Genomic DNA, 27,416 nt, shown 5'->3' on the forward strand with positions numbered 1-27,416 from the left:
CTAACCCTATTTCACTAGGTTCTCACAATACTTATCACCATGGCATCTGAGAATTCTTAGTTTCTCCAGCTCTGTGTGTCCCAACAACTTCTTCTGTATCTAAAAATCTGAATCGATAAATCACAGCTGTACCTTTACAACTAACAATAAAAAAAGGAAAGTCTTCACTGTATATTTAAAGTAATAAAATTTAAAATGTAAAAAGTAATCGGTAGTTCTGAGTCTCTCAGTTTTGCAATTTGCAGTTGAAAACATCTTTATCCTGTCTTTTGAACACTGCTGAAAAACTATCCCAAAACAATAAAACCAAACTTGTCATATGCCAAACATGAGTCATGTTTGAAAAAATCTAACCCTTATTACATCATACTGTCTCTTTCAAAAATGGCACTGCAGGAGGAGGGAAACAACTCCAATGTACTACAGTTTGCCAGTATTAAAGTGTTTTCACACTATTTCATTTTCAGAGAATAGAAAAAATGTTCATTCAGTATTTTCACCTAAATTGACCAATTTCAACATGAACTGAAGACAGTGGAAAAGTTGTTGCTACTATACAAGACTATATACTAGTAGTATATATATATATACACTATCATATTAATCAGCATCAGGAGAAACACAAATCAACTTCTGGCACAAGACTGTGATCTGTAGTGCTGTGTCAAAAGTAAAATATTGGTCTAGACTTTTAAGAAATTCCTACAGCTCATATAACTTTGTCTGTGGTTATATTTAGCCATGACCGAGCTAAACATTTTTCTAACAACTACAGAAGTATGCTGGAAAAACTTTTTCCTTGCTTCTCCTTCCCCACAGGTCACCTCCTTGAAACATGCAAAGCTGCAGAACCCTCCACCCAAGAACACTGACTGCAGTGAGGCCATGCCCGTTCCGGATTCAAACTCTTCTCAAGCTTAGCTGTGTGACCTGAACAAAAATATCCTTAAACAATGCACAAACCAAACAAAATTCTTAAAGTCTCCTTTCCAGTCTGTCAGTCCAGCTTTATCTACATTGATTCCTGTGTTTCAGCTGCTCAGCAAATACACACTGCTATGGGACAAAGAAGTTACTAGTTACTATTTGCCATGCAGCAAAGACCAAAAATGCATTTTATGTACCTCAGAAACAGGTTCAAATGAAAGCCATGAAATTTTTGAGTTGGAAAGTCCACACAGAGTTTCCAAGTCAAATGAAACTGGAAGCTGTGCTTATGACTGCCTTTTGTGTGATATGCAAATATAACACAGTCAGATTAAATATTCCCTGTTTTTATTTAGACATGTCAAATCAAATCAATGCTGCATGTTAAAGCCTAACACTGGCTTCAGACTTTAAACACATAATTTTAAAAAATTGTACCTGATAAATTTGTAGTGGTTTACACATTTAACTGCCAATAAATGCTTGAATTAGTTAAAAGGAATCATCTGTGCTACTCGTGTTAATCATGCTTGCTAGGAGAAGCATCTCAAATACCAGAAACAGTGTTTCATTTGAAACACTCATAACTGAGAAGCCAAATTACCCTAAACAGAAATGCTCTCTTTCTGTAGGCTGATTTTGACAAAACTTTCAACGCAAGTCTGACAGGCTTCCTCTCAGTTTATTCAGATCTACAATCCTGATCTGTTTAGTTACATGTATAATAATCTGCCATAGAACTTGAGACTTCCAGGGTTTCCTAGATACTTAAAATCCTGTGGGTTTTTTATTCAGAATTAGAAAAATAAACACTCTTCAAAACCTACTCTCCTTTCACTCTGGGTATGTGGATTATAAATTATAGAGCACACTGTTTAAACTATTTATTCAGCTTCTTCATTGCTCTATTTCTAATACTTAATAGGAACAGTGTAGCACTCATAGATGGCTACTAGAATATGTAAAAGCTTTCACTGTGACACAGTGGTGCTTTTTATCAAGCTCCAAACCCCAGTCAGCCTAAGTCAGCCCTTAGATTTGTACCAGAATCTCCACATATGGTCTCAGAATCGGTTTTGCATTGTTAAAGATAAGAAGTAAGCTCAAACTTGGAGCACAATCTCTGAGCGAGGCATTTCCAAATCTAATGCCCACTGCAAAGTAACTTTGTGGAACTTATATTTAAAAAGACAAATACATGCAGCACAAAAATGAAGTCTTGGTAGAGATAAATTCAGTATGTTGCATTCAATATTGATACCTAATATTTGGTACACAGAAGAACACTAGCTGAATTAGGGGGTTTTTTTTTGAGAGTCAAAGTGCTTGCTCATCTGTTCACCATCTGAAATCAATTCAGCAAAATTATTTTTAAAAGTCTAGTAACATGTAGAATGAACTTCTACCTTTATTCAGACTGTGAAAAACAAAATGCAAGCACAGACTCCCCAGTGCCATTTTCACAACTTATTTTCCAAACAGAAAAGAGACAAACAATTGTTGATCCTGGTTCAGTATAACCTTTTACAAAATTAATACCTTGTAAAGGTCACAGATGACTGACTTGCTCAAAGGATAAAATAATATATCATAGATATGACTACCTGGGAATACGTAAAATGTATTTTATTCAAGACACAAATGTTAAATGTTAGGTTATCAAAAAGAAGCCCACTGAACCCAGTGTTCAAATAAGACTAGCAATCAAATGACAGCTTACAATTCACATACTTACGAAGAAAATTTTTAAGGTATCTACCAGCTTTGTGGCCAAAATTAATGACTCCCCCCCCAAAAAAATCCCCCAAACAAATCCAACCCTAAAAACCCTACAACCCCCTCACAAAAGCAGGTACATCTGTGATATTACATGTAATGTGGTAACATAATTCTTGTAGGGAATGATAGTGGGAAGAAATATATCTATTCTCCATGAAGAAGTGGAGGTTAGGAGAAGGAGCTGAGAACACAGATGTTATGCATGCCTTGTGCAAGAAAAGAGAGGGAACAAGCAAGGGAATGAGGAAGGAACCAAAGTTGAACAAAAATTAAAGAATTCCCCAAAAGGAGCTTTTGTCCATACTTACATACTGACAAAATTATTAATTGCTTCAACCAATGCAACAGTTACACATATAGAAAATGATAGAATGTGATTAACTTTCATACAGAACAAGTTAAAAGATTATTATTGATAATTTTTAATTACTTTGATCCTTGGGGAGAACATCTACATTCTCACATGTGCTGGAAAGGACATAGTATGGTGGGTTACAAACAACAGTAGTCTTTGCTTATAGGGAGAGTGGAAAAAAAAATTCTAGAGATTGGAAAAAACCTCACATTTTTATAAATCGTACTTTGATGGTACTTAATATGGTAGAATAAATCAAGAACAGTGTGACAACTGCACTGCATACTCCTACAGTCCAAACTGAAAGTTGACTGGGTGCCTTACAGATCTCATGATGGCTAGATTTACTTTTATTTTAATCTGAATCCTAAACACTCATGAATATATAAAAAAGACAGAGAAATTTCTGACAACTTTTAACTTGTTACATAACTCAATCTAATATCAGCTTTAACTCCAAGGCAAAATATTTTTTGATTTTGCAATATAAAAAGTGAAGTCAAATAGAACACAATTACTATTTTTCTAAGATGGCTCTTTGCCTATATCTCATTTTTTTTGTAAATTTATTTTTGGTTTTCCAGCTTATTTTTTAATTATGTGTATTTTACACAAGATAGAATAAGCTTTATTTTGATATTTGAACATGAAATGCATATCTAAATATGAATATTTAGCTCTGGATTACAGCTAGGGAGGCAGAGAAAGCATAATTAGTTTAATAACTGGTCAACATATTCAAGCCAAATATTTAGACTTGCAATGAATTGTTAAGTCAGAAGATTAAACCCTGAACAGTGCTTTTGAATCTCTGATGTGCTACTGAAAGCATAATAAGTTAACTGAGTATACTTCATCATTTGTCCTCTGTTCTGAATTACAACAACTGTATGTGCTTACAGATAAACTATAATGAGTATAAACTTGCAATCTGACAAGCCACAGTTATTAACAGACACCTCACTCATACAAAAAGCTCCATTTAGGTCATTCTTGAAGTTTAAAAGTACCTGTAAAACTAGTTGAAGGTTATGCTTCAAATATCTGTGAACATCTCATCACAGTTTAGGACATTTAATTTATTAGAGGATTTAAATATTTTTCTGTTCTGGAATCTTGACAGGCAGACTACATTAACCACATCTTTTTCTCACAAAAATGGCTCAAAAGGTAGAACATTTTCCACTCTAAAAATGAGATATCAGACTAACAAGTAAAAGGCGCTGAAATAAAACAGACAGCATTCTGTCATACTCTTTAACTGCTGAAACAGTACATGACACTAGTATCATCTCCTAAATTAGTCCCATCAAGTTCATACTTAAACTTTTCTTTGCAGACTTATATCTATGACATTGATCTTCATGCAGAGATTCTAGGCAAAAAAATAAGGTGGTCTGCTGCATGGGGGGTGTTGGTGTAAAATCAAGTTTTAACTCCAGGTGCTAACTTACTTCACTATAGTTTATCTAAGTGGGCAAGTGGATTTTTTGAGAAGAAGCTTTAACTACCCAATTAATTTTCTAATAAAGCTTCCAAACACATCCTCAACTAATGTGCAGTGGAGATTACTGATCTCATTAGTTTCCTTTTTTTTTTTTTTTTTTAATAACCACATACATATACTTACGAGTGCAAATAAACAGTGAGAATTCTCAGTGTCCCCAAACAATAATGAAGAGCAGGATCTCAACTAACATGCTCTCTTCAGAGGTTTAATTTGTGACTTTAGCAGGCAAAGAATCTGATGGGCTGTATGGGTCTGTCTGAACTGTCTCATGAAAAACAATTCATTCAACTTCAGTTGTGTATATTTGTACTTATGCTCCAGTTAAATAGTGCTAGCATGCTAGATTTTATTCCCTCCTCCTCCTTCTCAGTTACCATTATGCTACATTGTATCTTCATGTCATGGTAAAAATCATCCATTCAACTTCAGACAGTAGTACTGAAAATCCTCAATGAGTATTGCCTAGACCTTGCCAGAGGGGTATAGAAGAGTCAGCATGGCACTGGGACACTGCCAGCTACAGGGTAACTTCTCTGTTCAAAACCAAACACACCTATGGATCATTTACCATGGTACCACAGAAGGATTCAAAAGCCACGAGTAGCTCAAACTATTGGTGTAATGCATATCCTTCCCTTAATTTTTAGCTATTATTCAGCTTACTCCCCCTTTCTTCTTTCAAGACCAGCATTCCAATTATCATTAGCCCATGAGGATCTTCACATTCTCATTTGAATCTTACGTAGTAGTGTATCACAGCTGAGTTCCAAGAGAATGACCACCCACTGTTTTTTTTGTTTCTGAAGACCAGAGAGACGCTAACCAAAAAACTCCATAAAGGATGTAGTTCACAGAGTAAAAATAAGAATTCTCAAAGGTGTCAGAACAAGGTATTTCAGGTTTAAAGAGCAAAGTACAACATGAAATCTAAATATTTTTTTTTAAAAAAACACAACTTTGTCCCAAAAAATCTTAGATCATCAATATCTCAACATGTGTTAATGAAACTCAAATTTCATTAATCCAAGCTTATAATGTATGGGCTGGATGACCAGAGAGTGAGGTGAATTGAAAACTGGTTGAATGGTCAGGAGTGGTGATCAGTGGTATAAAGTCAAGCTGAAGGATGGTATCTAGCAGTGTACCCCAGCCAATACTGGGTCCAGTCCTGTTCAAGATCTTCATTAATGAGCTGGATGATGGGACAGAGTGTAGCTTCAGCAAGTCTGCCAATGGCACCAGACTGGGAGGAGTGGCTGATACGCCAGAGAATCACTCTGCCATTCAGAGGGACCTTGACAGGCTCGAGAGGTGGGCTGACAGCAACCTCATAAAGTTCAACAAGGAGAAGTGCAAAGTCCTGCACCTGGAGAGGAACAACTCCAGTCACCAGTACATGGTGGGGGCCACCCAGCTGGAAAGCTCCTTGGCAGAAAAGGCTTTGGAGATCCTCATGAACACCAGGCTGAACGTGAGCCAGCGATGTGCCCTTGCTGCAAAGGAGGCTAATGGCACCCTCAGCTGCATCAGCCAAAGTACTGCCAGCAGGCTACGGGGATCCTTCCCCTCTACTCAGCACTGGTGAGGCCACACCTGGAGTTTTGTGCCTAGTGCTGGGCTTTCAGTACAAGAGAGACATGGACATACTGGAGAGAGTTCAAAGAAGGGCCACAAAGATGATGAAATGACTGAAGCACCTCTTTTCTGATTAAATGTTGAGAGCCGAGAAGGCTCAGGGGTATCTTATCCATGTATATAAATACCTGAAGGGAAAGTGCAAAGATGACATAGCTAGGTTCTTTTCAGTGGCGCCCAGTGACAGGATGAGAGAGAATGGGCACAAACTGAAACATAGGAGGTTCCCTCTGAACATCTCAGTGAAAAAGTCTTTCCTGAAGGTGACTGAGCACTTGCCCAGAGTGGTTGTGGAACCTCCATCTTTGGAGACATTAAATAGTCACCTGGACATGATCCTGGAAGATCAGCTGTAGGTGGCCCTGTTTGAGCAGGGGGAGATGGATCAGATGACCCCCAGAGGTCCCTTCCAACCTCAACCATTGTGATTCTGTGAAACACTCACTGACAACTATAATCATATGGCCGTGCTTGAAATGACAGTTTAATATTTTTTTTTTAGAGAAGTATGAAAAGACAATGTCTTCACTAGTTACAACTTTTTCTAAACACAGATACTGTGATTGACTGGTCAGTGTATGCCATCTTTCTCACCAGCTATTCAAGTAAGGTTACAGATTAAGGGTGTTCACAGGTATTTGTTTCAACTTTCTTAAAGAAAACACTGAGCAGGGAAAAACAAGTTTCTTCCTACACTTAAAATTATTAATCTGTTTCTTCATTACTTTAAATCATTTGCTCTATATTTTTTGAAGAAAAAAACATCTGTTCACTTTTCAAACATTTATAAAGATAAATCAAGTTTATAAAGAAATAAACATACAAACTTTATTACAAATATGCCCACAGATTTCTACATTTGTGAATAGCACTAACAAGCAAAACTGTTTTATACAGGTAATATAAGTATTTTTAATGCTCTAACTGGTATAACTTACAGAACAAATTTCCAAAATACATACCTCTAAAAGCACTAATATCCCCATAGTGTACCTGAAGCACAAAAAATCTGCCACCTGTTTGCCCTCCAACTCTGAATCCAACACCTAAGAGAAGAAAAATGCATTGTTTTCAGAAACAGCAAAATGTAAGATTGTTCACCACTGCTGACCGTATCTAAACCCACAAATCACTGTAATGGCTTAGTGATGGGGTAGAAAATTTCACTGAGACACCAGTGACGAAAACATCCTGAAAACACCACTGTCACAACACATGTTCCCAGACTAAGAAGATAGGACCATAACTTAGATATTAATGAACAGATATCTGCTTTAAGCAAAGAGTTCTCTTAATAGAAGAATATCAATATAAATTTTGTATAACACTATATAAAAAAAAATAAAAATCAAGTTTTGCCATCCCTGTAGGATTTGGTAGAAATTTCATTTCTCATACAATCTGTGAATGACACAAACTGATTAACGTTGACTTCCTAAGAACACACTCAGAATGAAAAGATAAAAAGATCTGCAATAAAATATTTTGAGGTATTAATTAATATTGTATGCAAAAAAAAATCTTGTGGAAATTATGAAGTTATGTTTCTTGTTGACAAAGTAAGCACAGGAACAGAAGAAAATGGAGGAATTTGAAACTGAAATAGAAAAATATCACTATCACCAAAGGGGATTCTCTCAACTAATTCTACAGTGAACACTCTTTGAAATAAGAAGAGAAAGCAATTAATTCCTATTCGGTCAGTGAGCCCCACTAGATTAAACACTACACATAGCAAGGCTTACTTACAAACAGGACCACAAATGAGTATCATTATGAACGCTCTCTAAAAACCCAGTGCTTATGGACAGCTTAGAGACAAGAAAATTATTGCTAGCTGGAGTTTAACAGCAGAGCAAACACCAGGCTTCCTTAGAATCCTCCAAGCAACATTTTTTTTAACTTGACATTCTGATAATCAAATCAAATAACATTTGTGCTGGTGTGTAAGTGGATTATTAAAAATAAACCTCTTCATGATACTGTGCACTGCTCATGGTTATGAAAAGAGGCAGTAAAAGATAAAAGAAAAAATTTCTGTAATTCAAGGTATTTTCAGACTGAGGCTACATAGATGGTAGATATATCTAGGACCTTTAGCGGTTATTAGAAAGAACTACTCCCTGTCTTCCAGGCATACCCACTCCAAGTACCTTTAAAAATTATGATTGAATTCAGCAAAGTCATCTATCATACAAGAAAAGTGGGTACATAAACATCCTACTCAACCACATCAAAGCATTAAGAAATAAAAATCACATAAAATTCTCAAGTATACTGATTACACAAAAAAGTTTCGGTATTTAGGCCGAACTTGTTCGCGCTTTCCCAAACAAACAAAACTATTTTAATGAGTCTGTGTCCTACTGAAAGATATATAAATAGTATCCTTCCAGTAACATGTAGGAGAAAATGCAAGATTAATACTATATAAAACCAAAGTATTACATTATGACTGTTATCTATCCCTTAGCCTTTTTTTCCCCTGCTGACACCCATGTTACAGCAAATAGCATGACAGAAAACCCCAAGTGTAGCAGAATATATTCATAGTTTGTAAGATTGACGTCTATATAGTATCCATCAACGAGACATAAAAACATTACAGGAGATTCATAGATATGCCAGGTGCTTACTTCCACATCTTCTCTCCCTTGACCCTGCACACAAGAGCTTCACATTAAAGGCACAATACCTTTGGGTAGCTGGGTGGGTGGAGCATTTCTTGCCCAAGCATATAAAATGTTAGATTTGTCTTTGCATGTTCCTTCATCACAGTCCCTAAAAATATGAGGAAAGAAAACAAAAGGCATATAATTTTTAAATTCTGAAATCAGAAAAGGGCAGGTGAATTACATCCAAACCCACTAATTTTAAGATCCTAATGTAGACAGACTGCTTTCCTAGATACTCAATTTTTTTTTTCTCCTCCCTCTGCCTTAAGATCATGTTAAGCATACAGAGTCAAAACCATAAACAGTTCTGATGGTCCCTGCCAGCCTAGTAATTAAAAAGGAATCTTGTGTGAGAATGCACTATATGGCAATTTCTAACACTATTAGCTGAAGTGCCACAAAATTACAGTGGTTGACACATTTACACAGAGGGACAGGACTCATATGCAGAACAGAAAAAACCCACAAGCCATCAAAGCTTTAAGTCAAAATTGATATTTTAAATAAATTTTTAAAAGGTGGTAAGAAGCTGCATATGAATCAAAAAGTGTGAATCAACAGCTAAGGAGGCACTCACGCTCTTCCATGTACTTAATACAAGCTTACTGCTTTAAGTTAATTTTTATTCCACTGCACAATTTTTGTGGTTTTCATAAACAAAAAAACCCCCACACATGAAAAAAAAGCTGGGGTGGGGTGGGGGTGGGGGTGGGAGAAAAAAGAAGCATTTGCCAGGTTACAGACCCCAAACAGGTCACAAATACTTAAAAAACCTGAGAGTTCTATCATTATCCATAGTCTCTGCAGCTACACCTTGCAGGTAACACTAAGGGTGAAGTGTGAAAGATTCCCAAAGCTCTAGACACCTTAAATCTTAAAGAACTGATAAACTCAGGGCACAGACACTACCGAATCTGTAAAAGACCAGTCAGACACAGTAGTACAGATAGCACATGTACCCGGACCACATCCAAGAAGGCACTAACTGTTGTACATGAGTATAGGTTACAGGATGAAATACATGGATAAACAGGGGGTGCTAGAGGACTTCCTAAACACTCAACTAGAAGTCACTTCTCACTCTCAATACTCTATTAGGGAAAAGGGTTATTTACAGAGTGCAACAGCACCTTCTTCAGAGTGGCAAAGCATCGGGGGCACTAAACACAGAGTTCAGAAGTCATTTCACAGGCACAGCATACATAGGTATGACTTTTAGAAAGCCTCAGCCTGAAACTATTCAGACTACATCAACTGATGAAAGCCAGGTGCAATGAAAGTTGCCAAGGTTTCAGTCCAAAACAAAATGGTATTGCTCCTTTTCTGTTTATTACTGCTGATAAAATCAGACCTGGGAAATCTTTTGTACATATAAAGCACAGTATCAGTCACCTTAAATACCTGGAAAAATAGTCTCACAGTGTGAAGATGAGTGAAAAAAACATAAAAGACCAGGACTTTTAATGGATGCAGGCTCAGTAATGTTTCTGTTGAGGATGTCTGAGCCATATGTGCCACTTTTCAGAACAAATGACAATGCTTTCCAGGCTGCACTCCCAGGGATAACCAAATGCTCTAGTGAACAGGTAAAATCTCTTCAGTGAGACCTTTTATGTTTTTTGTGATCCCAGAGAGCCTTACTAAAATATAGGTGCTGCGTTTCCTTCTGACAAAAGGCATTGCCATAATCATCCAAGACAAAAGGGAACAATGCTGCTTCTTCCTTCTCATGTTTTGCTCATAACACATATTTCTAGACCTTTACAACTACTAATTTGGTCATCTCCCTCTTCAAACATGCCCCAATGGACAAGTAAAAGTTATTTCAGCATAGGTGAAATGTTTCATGACTACCAATTCATACAGCTGCAGGTAAAAGCTGTGAAGCTTCCCAACCCCTATAACCCAAAAATCCAAAAAAAGACTTCAGGAATCTAACCCAGTATTCAGCTGCACAGTTTGGAAATGTGTTGAAGAGACGGGTTAGGAGGAACAACAGCAGGAACTACAAGTACAGTCACAGCTTTACCACCACACTCTGGGCTAGCTAGCCTTGGTTTACACCACCGTATATTTTAGTACTACATTAGACAGGTAAAAAACCCTGCATAAACAGTTACAAACTTTCCTCCTGAAACACTGGCTGATGGAGGAGGAAGACTGTATGGGAGAAAGATGAAATACATGCACTGCTCTTCCATTATGCTTAAAAAATGGCCAACCCTCTCATTTAACCATCAATGCTGATCTTGAAACTGATTTTTCAGAAAAATACAAACCTAGAAGAGATTACAAAGAAGAGTTAAGATAACTGATGAACAAATTAAAAGCAGGAAGCTAGTAAAAAGGATAGATTAAAAAAAAAAAAAGCAATCACTGAAATTCATAGTTTCTTGGCATGTAAAAAAATCATGAGATTCTGAATGGGTGGCACAGGATGCCTTAAAAAACAGACTATAACTGCATCCTATATATACAGTATTGTACTTAACAACTAATTTTGACTGTGGTCAAAATTTTAGAATGAGGTGGGCAGGGGAGGGTATGTAAATAGAGCTTACTGCCTGCTTCTCAGATCTTTGTTTTTTGCAAACTGTCCTGGACATTTCAAAGGCATTTTCCTCAATCTTGGGTAAGCTCAGGAGCTGGGTTTTTTAATGGCACTGGGGTTTTGACGGATTACCTAGACTGAAAGCAAAACATTTCACTATGTCAGCAATACCAGGTTTTGGCTATCCTTGTAGGATATTTTCATTGTTTGGGAAAGCAAAGACTTTATTTATTTGTTTGTTTGTTTGTTTGTTATAACCCACTCCTTGATTCTAACGAAGACTTGTAAATTGCTCCCACTCTCCCCTAAGCAGTGAATTACAAGTATTTCACTGAACCACTCGACATATTTTGCCACCTTTACTGAACTACTGATATTAAAAGCTTCCAAACCCACGCCCTCCTGCCAACAGAAGCAGCTAGTCTGATGGAGGAATTATCGAATGCTGACTTACAACCTGTACTTTATACATTTGATTAGATTAGGTATATATTTAAAATTGCCCCGCCTGATCTCAAAAGAAAGGCTACATTTATGGATCATCTCATTCATGGGAGTTCATTTCAGTGTTAGGTTTGACACAGCAAGAGACCTGTCTCGCCAGGAGACTCAGAAGTTCTGAATAATTCAACATTTTTAAAAAAATCATTCACATGTATAATCTATGGACAATCTGCACTTTTGATGAATCAGTTCCGGCATGCTACTTTGATTTCAGCACAGTTTATCAGCTCAGGTAAAACTTGTCATAGTGGCTGAACAATTTTTAGGGCCAATTATGATCAAGAAAAAGAAGCATTTACACCTTTTTGCAAACTTGCAAAACTTGAAAAATTACTGGAGAGATTATTAATTTCTACCCACCTTTCACATGCTCTTCACTTTGCTTCCCCACACCTGTTTTAATGGCATTAAGAGCTTCCCTCTGTCCTCACTGCTTTGACATTTTGAAGGGCAAGTCAACTACCAGACACTTGACAGAGAGAAATCTTCCTCAGCTTACCTCTCACTCAGTTTCTTTCTGGACACCTGATACACCACCTTCATACACAGAAAACCAGCCAGTTGTAGAGGAAGCCTTGACTTCTTGGCATCCAATGGCACCCTGTTAACTATAGCTCCTGTCTCCTTGTCTCCTCAGTCAATTAGTCGTGGAGAATCAGAAAAAAGACCTTTTTCTCCACCTTACAGAGGAGTTAGTTAAAAAACAATAAACATTTCACGTGTGGAAAGACTGGAATATTATACATTTCTTCTTCCTTCCAAATTTTTCTGCTTTTCCAAGAAATTACAACACTGGAAAAGGTTTATGTGGAAACAATTAACACAGAAGTAGTTAGGTAATATAATAAAAGCAAGTTGGAACTCTTACCAGTAATTTTTGGTAGAAGAGGGTTCATTACATCCGAAGAGTAACATGTGATGGACAGTGTCCATGCTGGCATGAGGCTTAAAGTCAACTGAAAAAACAAATGACAAAACAAATAAGCTATCCTTACTCTCACCATATTACGTAAGCAAGAGCTGTCTGTGCCATTTTTTTCTCTATACTACTAGAAACAAGGTATGTGTCCCCACTAATTTATTTACCTTCTGCATTTCACTTACAAGGTTTCCTTAAATTCCCATTCAACAGCCTGTCTCCCAAGCTATAACACTGTACCTCACATCATTAAGAAAAAGAAATTCCAAGGTCCCACTCAAAACTGCTGTTTGTCTCCAAAAGTTAAACATGACACTTAGTAAACTTATCAGTGTATCCCAAACCACAAAAATTTACAGTCTGGTTTCAATCTAGCTTCAAAATTCACTTGTGATTTAATAAATACTTTTCTACTTATTTCGTATTTTGTCATCAAAAACACAAACAGTAAATTATAGTTAATAGCAATTAACAACCTATGCATTAGTAATATCTTCTTCCAGCATTCCACCTGGTTTACATTTTTGCTGCATATTTCTTGGGACAACAGTTACAAGAAGGGATTATGATTTATTCTCACTAATATGTCAAACTCTTCACAATGGAAAACAAGATCTGTTTAAAGTCAACAGAATTTCATTGCTCAAATAGATCTCTGTATTAGAAATTTAGATGAAGATGAATGCTCAGCACTCAAATGTCTGTTCATATCCCATGCCACAAACTAAACACTGTTTTGGTTTCACAAATGGTTAGTTTCGCAAATGGTTGGTTTCGTAACCTGGTTAGCATAGGAAAAAGTATATCAATATCACACTGTAGTAACATTGACCATGAATGTACAATGATGGCATTTCTAGAAATAAAGCAAGCTACATCGTGTAATCTCCTTTATTACTACTGAAATGATGTGTCAGATGCAGGGAATGCATTCTTGATGTAAGACAGAGAAAGACCTTGCAGAGTTTTTAACCTTATCCTACAGCAGAAATTCCAAAGCCCTTACATGTACATAGACACTGAGGAGCCTTCAAGTATCTTTTAGCTCTTGTAAGAATAGGCCGTTGGTGAAGCTGCAAACCACACTATTCTGCTCCTAAACTCTGCAGATTTATCTGCACTCTGAACTCAGTAGTTAAACATGCGGCTGAGGCAAGGTTCCTGGAATGAATGATGATGTGTATTTAAGAAATATCAAACAAAAGCCTTATATTCCTTATATAAGCACAACCTCCACATTTTACATTAATGAACAGAACATTACTCAATACTTCAATACTTTTTTTTTTTATGCATGAAGAAGTGCTACAAAATGATTACTAAAATAGCAGTAACAATTTTGGTATATACACTTAACCTGAATAAAGTCTTACTTACTTTCCTGACCAAGTTCTACTTTGAATTATGAACTCCAGGAAAAAAAGGAATGAAGAGAACATGATATCAGTTTAATCTTAATAGTGTCTAGTTAAGCTATGTATTAAAAAAATTAATTTCTAAGAAGTTAATTTTTGCAAATAACAATTCAATGATATGAAGTTGATATCCTTTAAGAAAAAAACAAAAACAAACCAACAACTGCTGTCTTCTCTATAATGGAATTAACTTTAAAAAAATTTATCAACATACCAGTGTCCACAATTTGGCAGACTAGGGAGACATTAGAGGCCTTCAATATAGTGAAGTCACCATTTCTTGGCAATAGGAAAGTTTATATATGTCATAGTAGAATAACAAACGCACAGCATTTCATAGTCCAAGTATTGAAAAAAACCCAAACATTTCTACAGCACAATCTGAGAGACAGGGACTTACCATGAGTCAGTAAGAAAAAGACACATTTAATTACTGGTCACCCATGTGAATGAATGTAAAGAGGTGAAGATGACAGTCAAAATTCTTGACTGAGTGGCTTGCTTTCATACTCAGTTCTTACGTGTCTGTAGAGCACCCTTTAGCTATCGCTACAGCTCAGTAGTCAAAAAATTATTCCTATCAATGCCTGCACCATTAAAGATGCCATCTAGTTTCTGGTTTGGCTACTTGTTCATAAACATTCATCAAACATGAGGTGGAAGAAGAAAGCTGAAATATGTTTTTAAAATATAACTAGAATGGTATTTTCTTGAAAAAGTTACATATTAATCTTACTCATGAATATCTTTTAGATATTAATCTCACAGCCATTTCATTTCACAGAAGCAAAAGGTATGTTCCCAACACTAACCTAAATTTAAACCAACCCATCCCACAAACAAACACACTACCCCACCCCACCGCCACACACCTCGACAATTTATTGGCATTTATAGCCTTTTGGGACAGAAAAACAACTAGTTCAAAGAGAAATCTCAGCCTTGACAGTCTGACCCTCCACTAAAGGTTATCATACAGAAAACTAACAGCATCTGCAAAAATACACAGATGCATCCCTGAATGAGATATTTAGGGCAAAACTTGGTCTACTCCTCCTTCTAGTTGCTAACATTTCATAAATATGTTTGATGAGTTCCTTCTTTTGATAATGTCTGAGAACTGACTCCGAACAAATTGGTAACTTCTGGTATAGTATCCTTCCAGCTCTGCAGTATGGAGTTGTCCCTGTGTGAGCACAGCTGCCTACTGGCTTTAAATCTTTAGGGGAACAGCAAAGCTGAAGTCTGGATTCAAAGTCCTCAAATAAAAATTTACTGAAAAACACTGAACCAAGTTACAGAAAATATGTTCTACTTACTAACAAATGTAGTACTGCCTGCATACAATGCTAAAAGAGAAGCTCTCTCTCCCAAGGTCCTTATATTTCACCAATATGCAACAAAATTATCCTGCTGTAGGTTCTATACTGTGTTGAGGAGGAAAAAAGGGGGTAAAAGTAGGAAAACAAAAAAGGAATAAACAAGTAATTCTTGCTCAAAGTTTAAGGACATTTTGTCATGAAAGTGTCCTTTTAAAGCATAAAAAAATCACAGAAAACAGAAGGCATTTACTTGGCAGTACTATGTGCTAATAAATCAAACTGGAGGCAGAAGATGTAGGTTCTGGTCTCAGCTTTACCACCACACTGTCTCAGAAACCCAGGTTATCGTTTTAATTCTTTGTATTCACAGCTCCTCATGTTGAAGCTCTTCAGAAAACACAGTGTCTTCTCAATACATCACTGAACAACAACCCAGAGTGACAGTGCAAACATTAAGTTTTTAGATGGTTCTATCACAAAGTAAAACAGTAATTAATGAAAGTTAATCATACCATTTATTGGCAGTGCAACAAAGGCAGATTCTGCTTAAACCATATAAACGTAGAAACCATCCTTTTAAAAAGAAGTATTTAATTCTCTGTGTGTCAATCTTCTATGCTTATTTCTTCTATGCTTATTTACATCACACAAAACATTCATGCAAGCAACTTAATAGTTAGCTTTACAACACTTAATAGTATTAAGTATTTAAGCAAAAATTCCACTAAGCATCTAATTTCTTAGATGATACCTACTGTAAAAATCACCTTCCTGAGAAGAAGATTTAAATTGTTATCCAGGTATTTTATAAGATAGGTCAGTTTGCATTCTTTACATTGTCTATAATTAGATATGTTTGAGTATACTCTTTCCAATGATTAGGTAACTGCTGTTGATTTTGAAGAGTCCAACCTGACAAATTCTTCCCACTGAAAACACTTTGCGGTGACTTTACTGAAACAAGATGGAAGTGATCACATGCCTGCAACTGACCACTTGTCCGTCCATTTTGATGGAAGGGATGGAAGACAAAAAACCCAAACAGTTTTGTTTTACTTTCAAGGTATCCAAATATGAGGTTGTAAGCAATGTTATCATAGCAAAACTTTATGTTCACAGAACAAGTTGGGGTTTTTAAAATTTTGCTCAAGTTCCTCTTGCTATTCAAAGCTGAAAACTAGAATGGTTTCTTTGTCCAGGCCTCATTCTGTTTTGTAATGAATGACATGTACTCAAGCACAGTGATCAGTGGAAAGGCGATCAAATCCTACAAAGATCTGGTGAAAAACATGAAAACACCCGAAACATAAAAGTTTCTCAGACTTCAGAAAAAAATAATGGGTTGCCTTGCATGATTCACAGAGACTTTGCATAACTACCACTTCTAAGAAAATTCTTTTAGTAGGTCCTTTTAAACATATACACTGCTGAAAGGTGTTTATGTGGCTTTAACACATGTAAACACTAAATGACAGAACTAAAGCACTAAATAAAACTTGCTTAAGCAGTAGGTTAGTATGCCTTTCTATGAATCACTTGAAAGCAGAAAAGTCTATTGCACACACTGCACAGCAAGTATAGTCTGCAAGAGAATGAGAACACACTCCCTTTTATGCTCATTTTTCTTTCTGGGATAAAAGTCACAGCCAAAATGTGAGGTCAGGTTCTGAATTCTTTAAAAAACAGATATACAGAGAAAGCACTGGAAAATCTTCTCCATTTCTTTAGTTAATACAATACATCATGAAAATCTAAACACATTATTCTATTTCTGAAAGATTTCCACAAGGAAATCCACATGTACAACAGTCCCGTAATACACTACAATAAAAACTATGTAAGATTCCCACCATATTTATTGTAAGTGCAGATATCCTAAAATGCAACAAAAGAGTAAAGGAAGAAAAATATAGACATTTTAACCTCTCATTGTTTTCTTTTTTGTCAGTTTATAGTGTGTTCTGATAGTGAAAGTATCTTCAGCCAAACCAACATGCCTTCTTTCTACCTGAACAACTGTATGTTCACAAGCAAGGCAACTAAAAGTACCTCAAAGACTTTCTGAACAGATGGTGGTATTTTGTTGATTTATATGATCTTGGCATTTGTACACTACTACAGTATTTCCTTGTGTTTGCCATATTATTCATGCCATGACATTTTAAAAAAGGGGGAAAAAAAGAAGGGGAGAGGGCTTGATTGGTTTTGGTTTTTTCCCCCCACAGAAGTAATATCTTACTGCAGCCAACACTGACTGTAAATGCAAAGGATGTACAGCCTGTACTAGCACATAAATAGTCAGCTCAGTAGAGCAGAATTAAGTATCTGGCCACAGACAGAAAGCCAATACTTTACAAATGGAACTGTCAGTTACTGACTGCCAGAGGCATCTGCATGCACCTCCTTAACTACTATTACTCATTAATCTCTACAGATACAATTTGTTTTATTGACTCTAAGTAGCGCTTTCTAGTTTGTTTCTGCATTAGCCATGATGAATGCATTCTGGAAAGTCTGATGATCAAATATTAAGTCAGTAAGAGTGAAATAAAAAAAATAAAATGCTCAGGTTCCTAAAATGGCTTGCTTAGGTTCTTTCAGTCAATCAATACTCACCTACATAGGCTTCATCATCCACTGGAAGGGGTACTGACATGCAGAGGTAGGTATCGGACTATTAGAAGACAAAAGAACAGAAATTACCCTTAAAACGGGAACATTTAGAAAGAAAAGAATAGAAACAAAGCACCAAAATTCTCCACACTTTCTGAAGATTAAATGGGAATGCTGAACAAGCTCATATATAAAAATTATATACTTCTAAGCCTTAGTGCTGAATTTATTTGTGGTGGTTAATAACCACTACTTCCTCCCCTCCCCACTAAAAATTTGAAGGGATAACAGTACCCTCCCAATGTCCAAATAAACAGCATGAATCAATTAATATATTATCTAAAGTGAAAAGGATTACTGACCTTATGTTTCACTGTTTTCTTGGTATGCACTATTTTCTCAGTATTTATAAACTTACTATAAGAACCAATGGCACTTGAGTTGGAGAGGGAGGTGTTGATCTCCTCGCTCTGGTGACCAGCAATAGGACACAAGGAAACACACTGAAGCTGCATCAGGCAAAGTTAATGTTGGACAAAAGGAAAAGGTTCTTCACTGAGAGAGCGGTCAGTCACTGGAACAGGCTCCCCTGGGAAGTTGTCATGGCACCAAGCCTCTCACAGTTCAAGGAGTGTCTGGACAATACTCTTAGTCATATGGTTTAGTTTTAGGTAGTCCTGCAAGGAGCAGGGAGTTGGACTTGATGATCCTTAACGGTCCCTTCCAACTCGAGATATTGTGATTCTATAACTTCATAGCTAAATAATTTCTACCTATAACAGTATTTCACCCTATTCCAAGACTCATATAACTGGACCACAAAGTGTAAAAATGCTGTGCCACTGTAGCAGCAATAATAGAAATACATTTATTTTTGATTCATGCATCTAATTCTATTATGATCAATAAAAATACTCTTTCCTGGGCACTCTAATAAGTATCACATGTCCTTTAAAACAAAGAACAGAATCAATTAATAAAAAAACCCACCCACAATTCGATACATTATTTTCTTGCCTAAGCACTGTAAAAGACTAACATATTCCTGAAGCAATCAGACAAACAATCTGCACAAGACACAGTGTAAGGGGTATTTCTAGGCAGAAAACTTTCAAGAATGCCCTCTTCATGATGTTATAGTTGTTTTGTTGCCTGAAAGACTTTAAAACACTCATCATGTAAGCTTTGAAGTATTCCTGGATTAAAATATGAACAATTAAAATGCAAACACAGCAAAATCTGAGCAATGGCAACAAACAAAATCCAGGGTTTCCATCTACAAGTACCTTGGATAACTCTTGAAGAACTTGCAATATAAAGTCCTAGAGAAGAGTAAAATCTAAATTTGGCAATCATATTGCAAGGAAGGCTCTCACTTTGTACATCAAAACCGCCCAGTCATTAAATCATTGGAACAGCACAAAACTACAGTTTTAAAATGTTACAGAAACAAAAAATTAAGTCAGATTCATCTTTGTCAGCTGAATGAAGAATAAGTCCTTGTCCTGGTTCAACTAGGATAGGGTTAAGTTTCCCCAGCAGAGAGAAAGGGGGAAGGGATCTCCAGCCAGGTTATTCATACCATGCTGACGTCAGGTCCAGGGGCGGGAAACTTTGATTTTACTTTCTCTTTGGCTTGTTCATGGTGGGGAGCTGCTCTGTGACCATTTCGTGGTATTTCTCATTATATCGTTTGTCTTGTTCACTGTTATTGCTGTTTATTGTTGTTATCATTGCCACTGTTGTTGTTCAGATTGCTCATCACACTGCTGTATAAAATTTCCTCTTATTTTAACTAGGGGTTTGTGCCTCACTTCCAGCCTGAACGGCTGAGGGCAGGTGAGGGGCAACAGCAACGTGCTCTCCGGTCCTGGCAGGGCCTAAACCAACACAGCCATTATTGGCGCACCAACGTGGGGCACAAGAGGGTTGAAATAAGGTTCAAAAAAGGAACAGACCCTGACAAAGGAACAGACCCTGACAAGAGTGTGTTAGAGCAATCTGTTGGGTGTAATTTTTCTGTTTTTATTTGTGTTTGTTTGATAAGAAAATGTTTGCAATGACGGCCCATTTGCTTGCGTGGTGGGGCTGGATTAATCCAGTGTATGATCCCTGTGGTGAAGTGGAAAATGTATAAAGGGTCTTATGTTGTTATAGGGGCTATTGAATGCTTATAATGACTTTCTATCACTGGGGGGGGTGGGGTGGGTCGGTACCTATTTGCCGTTTGGGCTTTTGTTAGGGATCTCACCCCCTCTATGGGTGAGCCAGGGGACGAGATCCTCTCAGATTTGGGCAGTTTCAATTATCCTTGGAGCCTGCAGGCCAGTGCGATTGTGGCACAATGCCTTCTGAATGTCTGCCTGATTTCGATTTTGGCTATGTGGCATTTCTCTAACAATAGCAGTGCCCGGAAACGTGTCCCAAGGTCAGATAATAGTGAGTGGCAAGGGGTGTGGGAAAAGATAGTCAAAGGCCTGAGTCGGTGGGCACCTCCAATGCTTTGGAATTTCACTCCCGAAAAAATGCAGAGCCCTGATAAACTGATGGAGTGCTTAGAAAGGGTGTGTTACCAAGCTGGCAAAAACCAAGAGACACAAATCGCTGCAATGTGCTGGGGACTTGCCCATGCATACTGTGTCTTCCGTAATACCACCCAATGCCATCAAGGGGAAGAAAAGGCCACAGAACCTGAGAGTGAACTCACTGAAACTGCCTGTTCCCCCGGTCCAGATACTGAGCCAGTCTCAGTCACCTCCACCAGCACAGCGACTGAGCCACAGCGCCAGCCAGTGCGGGTATCAGTCGCCCTGATATAGAAAATAAAATATACCAGAAGGTCAGTTTGCAGAGTGAAAGATGAGGATGAGCCAGGCCCATCAGGGGAACAGGAGGAAGGGCCAGAGGTGATCATCCAATCTCTATCCCCAACTGAGCTGTGAGATTATGCGGAGATATTTCGGCCGCCTGAGAGGTGAGCAGATTTGCACCTGGCTGCTCTGATGCTGGGACAATGGAGCCAGTGCTTTGGAGATGGAGGGGAGAGAGGCCAAGCAGCTGGGATCTTTGGCCAAGGAGGCTGGCATTGATAGGGAAATAGGAAAACAGACTCAAACCCTCAGTCTTTGGAGGCGACTCCTGCTCAGTCTAAGTGAGAGGCACCCCTACAAGGAGGATATACTATGTCAGCTAGGCAAATGGACCAACACTGAGAAAGGCATCCAGAACCACAGGGAACTGGCTGTGTTTGAGATGATCTATGGTGATCTGAATAGTGAGCAGTCACCCATGTACCCAGATCAGATCTCTTGCACATACCTGATATGGCGAAAGTTCTTGAAAATTGTGCAAGTAGCACTGGCAATAGTGTCCTGGTGGACAGACATCCAGACTCTAACAGTGGATGGAGTGGTTGGCAAGTTCCAGCAATATGAGGGAAATCTCCCTTCACCTCAACATTCCTGGGTCTCAGCTGTGGAGGAAGTGTCTCAGAGGGTCCAGAAAATGGAAGCGGACATGTCTTACGTTCCACCTGCACGGGCTGATGTCTCAGCCATTAAAAGTAAACGTTTCCCCACCCAAGAGAAAGGCAGTAGAAGGCACACACCACGAGGTACCCTATGGTTTTTTGTCTATGACCATGGAGAAAACATGAGGAGTTGGGATGGACAACCGCCCTAGCTGCATGAGTAGAGCAGCTGAAAGGGAAGACCATCACAAAAGGGGAGTCCTCCAAGAAGAGCGCAGCTCCAGTATCCAGTCAGAAATCCCCCAGGCAGAATAGAATGGCCAACGTTATGTCTGACTCTCTTGAGGGGAACAGTAAATCATTCTTGCAAGAAGTGAGTGATGATGAGCAGGATTAGAGGGGCCCTGCCTCCAGCCAGGTGAAGGAAAGGGATAATCGGATTTACTGGACAGTGTGGATCCGATCGCCTGGCACATCAGACCCACAAGAGTATAAGGCTTTAGTGGACACTGGCGCACAGTGTACCCTGATGCCATCGAGCTACAGTGGGTTTGAATCCATCTGCATCTCTGGAGTGACAGGGGCATCCCTACAGCTGACCCTAAGGGAAGCTGAAGTGAGCCTGACTGGGAAGGACTGGCATAAGCACCACATTGTGAATGACCCAGATACCCCGTGCATCCTGGGCATAGACTGCCTCAGGAGAGGGTACTTCAAAGACCCAAAAGGGTACCGGTGGGCTTTTGGTGTAGCTGACCTGGAGGAGGATGAACAGTTGTCCACCTTACCCGGCCTCTCAGACTGTCCCTCAGTGGTGGGGCGGCTTAAGGTTGAGGAGCAGCGAGTGCCGATTGCTACCAGGACAGTGCACCAGCGGCAGTTCCGCACCAATTGAGATTCCCTGGTCCCCATCCATCAGCTGATACGTCAACTAGAAAGCCAGAAGGTGATCAGCAAAACTCCCGCTTCAACAGCCCTATATGGCCAGTGAGAAAGCCCAGTGGCGAATGGAGGCTAACTGTGGACTACCGTCGCCTGAATGAAGCTACGCCAGCAAGGAGTGCTGCAGTGCTGGACAGGCTAGAGCTCCACTATGAACTGGAGTCAAAGGCAGCCAAGTGGTACGACACGATTGATATTGATAACGCATTCTTGTCCATTCCAGTAATGCCAGATTGCAGGCCACATTTTTTGTTCCCTTGGAGAGCCATCCAGTACACCTGGAATCGATTGCCCCAGAGGTGGAACCACAGCTCCACCATTTACCATGGACTGGTCCATACTTCACTGGAGAAAGGTGGGGCTCCAGAACACGTGCAGTACATTGATGACATCATTGTATGGGGGAACATAGCTGAGGAAGTCTTTAAGAAAGGGAAGAAGATAACTGAAATCCTCCTGAAGGCCAGCTTTGACATAAGCAAAATAAAGTTAAGGGGCCTGCAAGGGAAATTCAATTCCTATGTATAAAAAGCCAAGATGGGTGTTGCCACATCCCAATGGAGGTGATGAACAAGGTAACAGCCATGGCCCCACCAACCTCTAAAAAGGAGACTCAGTCTTTCCTGGGCGCTGTGGGGTTCTCGAGGATGCACATCCCGAACTACAGCCGGATTGTGAGCCCTCTCCACCAAGTAACCCGTAAGAAGAACAATTGTGAATGGGGCCCTGAGCAACAACAATCCTTTGAACAGATTAAGTGGGAGATTGCCCAAGCAGGAGCCCTCGGGCCAGTCCAGGAAGGGCAGAAGGTTAAGAACATGCTCTACACCGCAGCCGGGGAGAACAGCCCTACCTGGAGCCTCTGGCAGAGAGCACCTCGGGAAAACCAAGGCCAACCTCTGGGCTTTTGGAGCTGGGGATACAAAGGCTCTGAAGGTAATTATACACCAACTGAGAAGGAGATACTGACAGCGTACAAAGGAGTTTGGGCTGCCTCTGAAGTGATCGCCATTGAAACACAGCTCCTCCTGGCACCCCTACAGCTGGTGCTGGGATGAATATTCAAAGGAAAGGCTTCCTTCATGCATCATGCAACTGATGCTACAAGGAGTAAATGGGTTGCGTTGATAACAAAATTGGCTCAAATAGGGAATCCCAGCCGCCCAGGGATACTAGAGGTGATTACAAACTGGCCAGAGGGCAAAGATTCCGGGATGTCACCAGAACAGGGGGTGACACGTGCGAAGGAGGCTCCACCATATAACAAGCTGCCGGATGAGGAGCAACGATATGCCCTGTTCACTGATAGGTCTTGTCATATTGTGGGAAAACATTGATGCTGGAAGGCTGCTGTATGGAGTCCCACACGACGAGTCACTGAAGCTGCTGAGGGACAGGGTGAATCGAGCCAGTTTGCAGAGGTGAAAGAGGTCCAGCTTGCTTTGGATATTGCTGAGTGGGAAAAGTGGCTGAGGCTCTACCTCTACACTGACTTGTGGGCGGTGGCAAATACCCTGTGGAAATGGTTGCAGCAATGGAAGAAGAACAACTGGCAACGTAAGGGTAAAACTCTCTAGGCTGCTGAAGTATGCCAGGACATTTCAGCCTGTGTGGAAAACCTCGTTGTGAAGGTGTGCCATGTGGATGCCCATGTACCCAAGAGGAGTCGGGCCACTGATGAACATCGACACAACCAGCAGGCAGACCAAGCTGCTAAGATTAGAGCGGCTCAGGTGGACTTGGACTGGTAGCGCAAAGGTGAACTGTTCATAGCCCAGAGGGCCCATGAGACCTCGGGCCACCAAGGTAGGGATGCAACATACAGGTGGGCTTGAGATCAAGGGGTGGACCTTACTATTGACACCATTGCAGAGATCATCCACGGATGTGAGACGTGTGCTGCAATCAAACATGCCAAGCGGGTGAAGCCCCAGCGAAATGGAGAGCAATGGCTGAAATAGAGATATGGAGAGGCCTGGCAGATCAACTACATCACACTGCCACAGATCCGCCACAGGAAGCGCCACGTGCTCACTATGGTGGACGTAACCATTGGATGTCTGGAAACTTACTCAGCACCCCACGCCACCACCCGAAACACCATCCTGGGCCTTGAAACCCAAGTCCTGTGGCGACATGGCACCACAGAGAGAATTGAGTCAGACAACGGGATCCACTTCCAAAGAAACCTCATAAATGCCTGGGCAGAAGAACACTGCATCGAGTGGGTCTACCATATCCCCTACCACGCACCAGCCTCTGGGAAGATCCAGCGCTACAATGGACTGTTAAAAACCGCACTGAAAGCACTGGGAGGTGGGACTTCAAAGACTGGGACATGCATGTAGCAAAGGCCAGCTGGCTAGTCAACACAAGATTATCTGCCAGTTGAGCTGGCCCGGCTCAGTCAAAACCTCCATGTGCTGTAGATGGGGATAAAGTCCCTGTGGTGCGCATGAGGAATATATTGGGAAAAATGGTCCGGTGTAGTTCCGCGCTAGGCAAAGGTAAAGGCAAACCCATCCATGGGACTGCTTTTGCTCAAGTACCTGGGTGTACCTGGTGGGTGATGCAGGAAAATGGAGAGGTCCGATGCGTACCACAGGGGGACTTGATTCTGGGTGAGAACATGCCATGAATTACGCTGTGCCTTCTTCAATTGTTGTTGTGTTATTGTTAACTGATTAATGGCAGCTGGACATGACGCGGATGGTATAGAATAAAGGGGTGGATTATGTCCTGGTTCAGCTAGGATAAGGTTAAGTTTCCCCAGCAGAGAGAGAGGGGTAAGGGATCTCCAGCCGGAGATCCCTTATTCATACCATGCTGACATCAGGTCCAGGGGTGGGAAACTTTGATTTTACTTTCTCTTTGGCTTTTTGGTGGCAAGGAGCTACTCCATGACCATTTGCGGTATTTCTCTGTATATAGTTTGTCTTGTTCACTGTTATTGCTGTTTATTGTTGTTATCATTGTACTGATGTTGTTCAGATTCCTTAATACACTGTCGTTATTAAATTTCTTGTTATTTTAACCCAGGGTTTGTGCCTCACTTCCAGCCCGACCGGTTGAGGGTGGGGGATGGGCAATAGCAACATGCTCTCCTGTCCCAGCAGGGCCTAAACCAACACAGTTCTACAAAAGGGCCATCTATAAAAAACATCAGCTTCTTTACTGAGATATTTGGCTAAATATGATGTAGTATATCTAGATTACTATTATAAGAAATAAATTCATTACCATGGTTTATTGACATGTAACAGAATATGCTATAAAGTAAGCGATGCAGCCATTATACTGATAACTACACTAGTAAGTATTTTAAACCTTTCTTTTTTGCTTTTAAGGCTGTTAAGAAAGGAAAGATGTCAGCTACGGGAACTTCACTATACTCATGAACTCAAATTCTGACAGGACTTTCACTAAACAGATGAAAATAAAACTATTGTATGAAAAACTTCAAATCTTATTTAAAATAGGTGTAAACACCTAAATGCAACTGAGAAGGAAGGAGAGGTAAAATGGTGATAACATCTGTGCGCATCACTACTTTGTGTAATTATATAAGAAAACATTTTTGGTGGTTTTGCTAGAAAATGGTAAGGATGAACAGAGATCAGCTGATATAACTGATGTGAATGTCTTTGTGTACTCTAGTTATATGCATTTACAGAACAAACAGACTAAAGCCTTCTAGAAATAGAAAAGTATATACTCTACCTTTTATATCTAACCTGGGTTCAGAATTTAAAAACCCTTCATTTAGAACCTTATACCCAAAGTTTGAAAGTCAGTGGCATCAATGCTTCACATCACAGTAGAAATAAACAGCAGATTATTTGTCTTTAAACACAATTTTAATTTAGAAATTTAGAGTGCGGACTAAAAATGACAACATGTATCTTTTTAAAGTATAATTTACCCAATTAAGAGTTAAATTAGTATAAGAACAGAGCACTAGGATTTATCACAGATACAATGGCTGAGAATTTGTAATGTGTATTGTAACATCTACAAAGTCTAGATGTGCTAATGCTTTGGCTGTTTTTTTTTGGGGGGGGTTGTTGTTTGTTTTTTTTTTTTTTTAATTGAAGACTGTTAAATGGAAATTATATATCCATTAAAATGGTATTGTGCTACTCAGAGGTGTTGCAGAACTCAGTCACACCTCTCTGACTCAGTGTTACAATACATCTACAAGTAGCAACTGTCCCAGTTAAACATCTTTGTTCCATGTTTTGTCAGCTCTCTTCAGTGTACTCTACATTGTGCAGTTTAGAAACATGCTCTCAGTTAACCTGATGTGCCTTTAGGATTTTAATTCTAAAAAAGAGCAAAGGTACTTTTAAGAGAAAAAAAAAATCGAAATTAATTATTGCTGTTTCTATTGCATTACATTAGTCATCTTCAGATTGTACTCCAAGGTAATCTGAAAAGACTCTACTTCATTAACAAGAGATCCTGGCCAGCAGTTACATGACAAGCCCACAGATGATCAGTACAGGCAAAGTACTGAACTGTTATAATTCCATACTACTCACAGTGTAATTTCATATCCCTTAGCTTACTACTGTTCTATCCTACTAACTGCATTTTTTTTTTTTAATTATCTCCTCTTCTTCCCTATCAAAATGTATTTTTCAGAAGTGGAGAAAACAGGAAACAAACCCCCAAAATTACCCTAAAAACAATCCTTTTAAAAATGCTCTCAATACCTTCTTAAATGTAAAGAAGCATATTTAAAAAAAAAAAAAAAGTTCTACAATTATCTGTAGGTTAAAATTTATTTGACAAATTCAT

At 39.1% G+C, this 27,416-nt stretch overlaps 1 protein-coding gene across 9 annotated transcripts in view; it reads right to left on the reverse strand.

Annotated features, from left to right (window-relative positions):
• Positions 1-27,416, reverse strand: part of PAM (peptidylglycine alpha-amidating monooxygenase) — a 135,461-nt gene that overhangs the window by 68,076 nt on the left and 39,969 nt on the right. For all 9 annotated transcript variants that reach the window (XM_026865663.1, XM_026865664.1, XM_026865665.1 and 6 more), the window contains 4 exons: positions 18,209-18,266; positions 12,805-12,892; positions 8,902-8,987; positions 7,169-7,252 (listed from right to left, as the gene is read on the reverse strand). In XM_026865663.1, coding sequence (XP_026721464.1) covers positions 7,169-7,252; positions 8,902-8,987; positions 12,805-12,892; positions 18,209-18,266 — 316 coding nt within the window. The remainder of the gene's footprint in view (positions 1-7,168; positions 7,253-8,901; positions 8,988-12,804; positions 12,893-18,208; positions 18,267-27,416) is intronic.

The sequence above is a fragment of the Athene cunicularia genome (assembly GCF_003259725.1).
Source record: "Athene cunicularia isolate RWA chromosome Z unlocalized genomic scaffold, athCun1 chrZ_part1, whole genome shotgun sequence".
NCBI lineage: Eukaryota > Metazoa > Chordata > Aves > Strigiformes > Strigidae > Athene > Athene cunicularia.